Source organism: Propithecus coquereli, unplaced genomic scaffold, assembly GCF_000956105.1.
Source record: "Propithecus coquereli isolate 6110/MARCELLA unplaced genomic scaffold, Pcoq_1.0 Scaffold232, whole genome shotgun sequence".
Classification (NCBI taxonomy): Eukaryota; Metazoa; Chordata; class Mammalia; order Primates; family Indriidae; genus Propithecus; species Propithecus coquereli.
Window position 1 is genome coordinate 3,999,678 of NW_012147864.1, and position 5,496 is coordinate 4,005,173.

Consider the following 5,496-nt stretch of genomic DNA (forward strand, 5'->3'; position numbering starts at 1 on the left):
GGGGCGCACGGGCCGCACGCGGGAGGCGGCGGCCCCGGCGGGGGCGGCAGCGGCCCCAGCGCGGGCGCTGCGGCCGAGGAGATCAACACCAAGGAGGTGGCGCAGCGCATCACGGCGGAGCTGAAGCGCTACAGCATCCCTCAGGCCATCTTCGCGCAGCGCATTCTGTGCCGCTCGCAGGGCACGCTCTCCGACCTGCTGCGCAACCCCAAGCCGTGGAGCAAGCTCAAATCCGGACGCGAGACCTTCCGCAGGATGTGGAAGTGGCTGCAGGAGCCCGAGTTCCAGCGCATGTCTGCGCTGCGCCTCGCAGGTAGGAGCGCGGTTCGCACCGCCCGACCTCGGGGGCGGCGGCCCGGGGCTCCCCAGAACCGACCGTGCGCCCCGCCAGCCTGAGGCCCCCTCGCAGGAGGCTAGACTGCGATCTGCGTCCCTGCCCGTTTGTACCGTCGCCAAAAGGGAGAAAGGGATTGTGCCGTCTCCCCGCACCCCCAACCCCGTCGCCTCCTCTGCCCTTTTTTAGGGGTTCTCTAGTTCCTTCTAGACTGCGGGGAGGGTCCAGGCATCTCCCTGAAACAGCGCTCAGGGTAGCTCATTGTGTGTGTGCGTGTGTGTGTGTGTGTGTGTGTGTGTACACACGAGCGCGTTGGGGGACTGTGTCCCCCGACGAGCCGCTGTTGTCAGCTTGAAGTGCCACTCCCCTCCTCCCGAAGGGCCCTGGAGGGGGGCCGCTAAGCCTCCAGCCGGGTGCCACAGAGCTCCGGGACGGGACGGTGCACGGGCGCCAGCGCCACAGCAGCAAAGGCCGGGCCGCGCTCAGCCCCCGGCCCAGCGCGCGCTTCTTTGTAGTTCGGCCTCCGCGATCGATTCCCCCTCCCCCGCTCCGGCCGCTGGCAAAGGTCGCCCGAGAATGGTCGGGGGAGGGGCGGCCCGCAGGACCCTCGGCCCGGGCTGCCCGGAGGCCTTCACACCCGGTGACTTCGCTCGTGCCTCCGGGGCGCCCGCGCTGCCTGCCTTGCCTTTTGGTTTTGTGTCTCTGGTTTCTACTTCTCTCCTCCATCTATCGGGACAAACGAGACTCTGTTTATTTGTCGCTTGCTCTCCCTTTTCCTCCTGTTTCTCCCCATGCTTTCTCTCGCTTCCTGTCTCTCTGCCTCCGCGTCTCTGTCTCACTCTCACACTCAGCCACCGGCCCCCTGGGGACCCCGCTCCCTCCTCCTTCCCAGCTGACAACAGCGAAGTCCACACCTGCCCCCAGCGAGGCAGCCCGGCCAGGCCCCAGTTCCTGGGGGCTGGTGTGGGGATACAGGGGAACCCCCTGGCCCGGGTGGGGGGGTCTCTTTCCCTGGAGGTGCTGGGGAGGGGGCTGCCCACCCCGGTCACAGGGACAATAGCTGCCGCGGCTGGCGCCCGATCGATAGCTTCTCTGAGCACAAGGGCGAGAAAGGTGGGGGTAGACGGGGGCTCTGGGAGGCGCCCCACTAACGAGGAGGTTGGGGGGGCCAGTTGTGTCCCTCAGCTGGCCCAGTCAGGCAGGGGGGCTGTGGAAGAGGGGGTGCGAGTTGGGGATTGGAGAGGGTCCTGGGTCATTCTTCCCCAGCCAGCCTCTCCCTCCCTCCACCCCAGGTGGACAGGGCAACCTCCAGGAGCCTGTACCCACAGGCAGGCCTCAGTTTCCCCTTCTGCAGAGTAAGGTGATTAGCTGGAACCTCTTACGGGATTCTTAAAGTCTCCACTTTGGGGCAAGTAACCAAGTGCCGGGGGAGGTTGTGACGTGTTAGAAACGGCTACCGGAACCTGGACGGTGTCAAGGGCAGAACCCACTCTGTCCTGCTCCCCGTGGGTGACATACGCAATGGCACATGTGTTCCGTGGCCACTCAGTCGTGACACACAGCCGCGGCCTGCAGTTGCAGTGTGCTGACCTGGGGGGGGCAGAGGGCGCCCCATGTGTGGGCTAAAGGCACAGCTCTAACCTGTTAGACCCTGTCGCTCTCACCCACCCCACAGCGCCCAGCGCCGGGTGGCTTATACATGGGGACACCCACCACCTGCAGTCTCCTGTCCAATGCACATATTTAGGGGACATTGTGTCCCTCGCCAGTCCCCCCGGAATCCATACCACTCTCCATTCTTCTCACTGTCACCTTATGTAACTAGCATGACCCATGAGTGGGATTTGAATAGTCCATTTCGGGGGGCCACACCAAAGATCCAGAAAGATCTGCCTGCGCGCGTCACAGAATGAGAAACTGCAGGGGAGAGGGCCCTGGGGGTGGGTGCCTGCTGCCCGGAGAGCAGCACCTGCCCTGTGCAGAGACCACCCAGTGACAATCCCTGGGTCTGTGTGTGCCTCTGCCCACCAGATGGCCACCCAGGCCTCAGCGTTCCCCTTCCTGCCACAAGTGCAATTACAGATGGGGAAACTGAGGCCGGGTTTGCATCCCAGTATTGCCCGCTGGGCTTCTTGGCAATGGTGAACAGTTTCATCTCTCTGAGCCTCAGTTTCCCCTTTTAGGCAATGGGAATTAGAATAGCCACCTTATCAGAGGAGCATGGAGGACAGGGTGGTGGGGGGAAGGCACTGAGGCTGGGCAGGATGCTGGGGTGTTGGGGACAATAAACAGGGATGATCCCGCCTGTGCCCCGGCTCTGCCTGGCGGCTGCCCATGCCCTGGCCCTGCTGACCCGCCTGGCAAACCCTCACTGGCTGGCTTGGCCCCAGCCCTGGGCACCTGCCGCCCCTCTGGCACGCAGGGGGCCATGTCTGCACCACCAGACTCCGCCTGGGATGTTAGAGGTGGCGGGGTGAGGGCTGCGGGGTGATTAGGCTCTGGCCAAGGCCTTTAGTTCCAGTGGCTGCGCAAATGAAAAGTGGTTAAGTGGCGGCAAATAGCGGCGGTTAGGGGGAGGCGGCCGGGGCATCCCCACTCTCCAGCTAGCGCCAGCGCTGCGACAGCCAAAGCACCTGCTGGTGCCGGTCGCGCTCGCGCTCTAGGAAAGAGAAATCTGTCCCCTCCACAGCATTCAAACCCTGGCAGGGGGAGGACTCGCTGTCCTTCCTCCTACCACGCGGCGCCTCCCTAGGCCTCCTCCGACAACTTCAGGAGGAGTGTGTTGTGTCGTGCGCGCCGCCCGCCAGGGCCTCGCCCCTCGCCGGGGAGCTGTGGGGTGTCCCCAGTGGCGCCGGGGCCAGGAGAGAGAAAGCGACACGGAGGGAGAAAGACGCGTGTATACAGACAGACAGACAGACAGAGGGGAAGATGCAGAGTCAGAGAGGGACAGGGAGAGACAGACAGACAGAGACAGAGAACACAGTGGAGACAGAAACAGAGAAAAAGGAGCTGGGGGTGGGGAGAGAAAAAGAAACCAAAGCCACCGAAAGGAACAGAGGAAAAGAAAGACAAAAAGAGAGGAGAGAGACAAAGAGAGACAAAGAAAAGGAGAGACAGAAGGGGAGAGAGCTGGGTGGCTGGAAGACTCCTCTGTACCCAGGCCTGGTGGGCCTCTGTCCCCAGCAGGGGTGGAAGTGCAGACTCATTCCTCCTTCCCAGATCAGGGGGCAGGGTGAGGGAGAGAGGGGAATGGGTGGTTTCTTTGTTTCACCAAAGCACCCAAGAAACCCCACAACAGACCTTGGAGTCCTGGGCCCTACTGCCTGTCCCGTGTGCCTCAGTTTACCCATCTGTAAAGTGTGTGTGGAGCCAGGTTCTGGATGTGACACTCTGAGATTCTGGGCCCCTCTAGGCCAAGCCAAGACCCCAACCCAGCACTCATGGGGCTGGGGCCTCACCTCACACCCACCCCAGGGTCCCCGGAGTCCCGCAGGGTGGAAGCGGCCTCCTCATCGAAGCCCTCCAGCCCCAACAGTAATTATGGGAGAGGGCTTGGGGGAGGGGCAGGCAGACTCCTGGGGGGGTGGGGGCGGTCGATGAATTCGAATTACCGTCTCTAATTCATCACCGTCTCCTGGTCGATAGCTTTGGCCGTCTTCAAATATCATTTAAATTGCAACTCCGGAGGAAAAGTATTTTTTGTAACTGATCAGAAAAAAAAAATGTGTGTATATATCCATAAAACAAAATTTTAGACAGAGGTGGTTGAAAGAAGGGTCAGTTTCCTCCTGTTGGTGCCGTGGGAAAGCAGGAGCCCAGAATCCCTGGAGGGTGGTGGAGATGAGTCAGGGGGAAACTGAGGCAGGGAGGGACAGGGACGGATGGGATGCTTTGTGCCTACACAGAACAAATTGTCCTAAGGACAAAAACCAGAGCCCTTTTTGGCGTTCGATGCTGATGACGCCGCCTGGTGCGGTAACAGCTGCGGTAACAGTGCGGCTCAGTTGGCAGTGGGCGAGCAGGGGTCACTAGGGGTTGGGGGTCTCGGGGTGGAAAGGCTAAAGAGGCAGAACAGTCTCCCCCACCCAGGCTAATATAGCCCTGCCCGCCCCCACCGCCTTGCGCCACTGAGCTGCCACCTTCCCGGACATGTTGAAATGGGAGGTGTGGGAGGGGGAGGGTCTCTGAGGCTGCAGAGACCCCAATCCGGGGGTCTTCCCCCAGGGACACTGTCCACCCCCTACAAGCACTCAGGACCTCCACTCTTAAAGACCTCTCTGCCTTCTGTAGCATCCTCACCTCCCACTGCACGGGCTTCCACGCCTCTTACAGACACCCCCCGAAAAGACGCCCCAGCCCCACCAGACAGTGGGATGTCAGGGGGCTTGGAGACCTGGGCCTCACCTGGGCTCCATCCCTCACTGGTCCTGGGCAAAAGGGTCTGAGCCTCAGTTTCCTCATCTGAGCAATGAGCAGAATTAAATGACACCCAGGAGAGAGGGCAGGAGTCTGGGGTACACCGTAGGCCCCCACAGGGATGCATGGAGGAGGGTAGACTACATCCAGGGTTGCTCGGTGCCCAACGTGACTCTGGGTGTCCCCAAACCAGCCCCTTCCTATAGACCTCAAGAGCTGAGTAGGGACAGCCCCAGAACCCCCTGCCCAGGATCTGGGATCCCGCCCCCTGCCTCGCAGGCAGACAGGGAGGGAGAGGAGGGCAGGCTCTGCGGTGGGGAGGGGCCGGCTGGATGCCCCCAAGCCCTCCCCCTCCTCCCTCCTCAGCTCACCCACCAGGCATGAGAGATGGAATCATCTGGAATGACCTTTCAAACCAGTCACTGTGCCCATTCTACAGACCAGCAGGCTGAGTGAGGCAGAGAGAAAGGCGCTGGCCAAAGCCACATTCCCTTTACGCGGCGGTGGAGCCGGGTTCCAGCAGGAGGCAGAACAGCCTCAGCTTCCCTAGCAGTAAATGTCCCCCGTGTTTCAGCCCCTCTCACGGGGGGCTAAAACTAGGCGTGAGATGCCCACATTCCCTGACCTCTGACCTCCTGCAGAGATGCAGGGGAGCGGCCCAGGCCCAGGCAGGCTGCACTGCAGGGACAGGGGCCTGGAGGCAGAGAGGGTCTTCGGATTAAGGCTCAGAACTGCAGAGGACGGGG

At 61.9% G+C, this 5,496-nt stretch overlaps 1 protein-coding gene across 1 annotated transcript in view; it reads left to right on the forward strand.

The window, feature by feature from the left end:
• Positions 1-5,496, forward strand: part of ONECUT3 (one cut homeobox 3) — a gene marked incomplete at its 5' end in the record, with an annotated part of 16,945 nt that continues 11,449 nt past the window's right edge. Inside the window, one exon of the mRNA XM_012645363.1 lies at positions 1-313. Within this exon, the coding sequence (XP_012500817.1) occupies positions 1-313 (313 nt within the window). The remainder of the gene's footprint in view (positions 314-5,496) is intronic.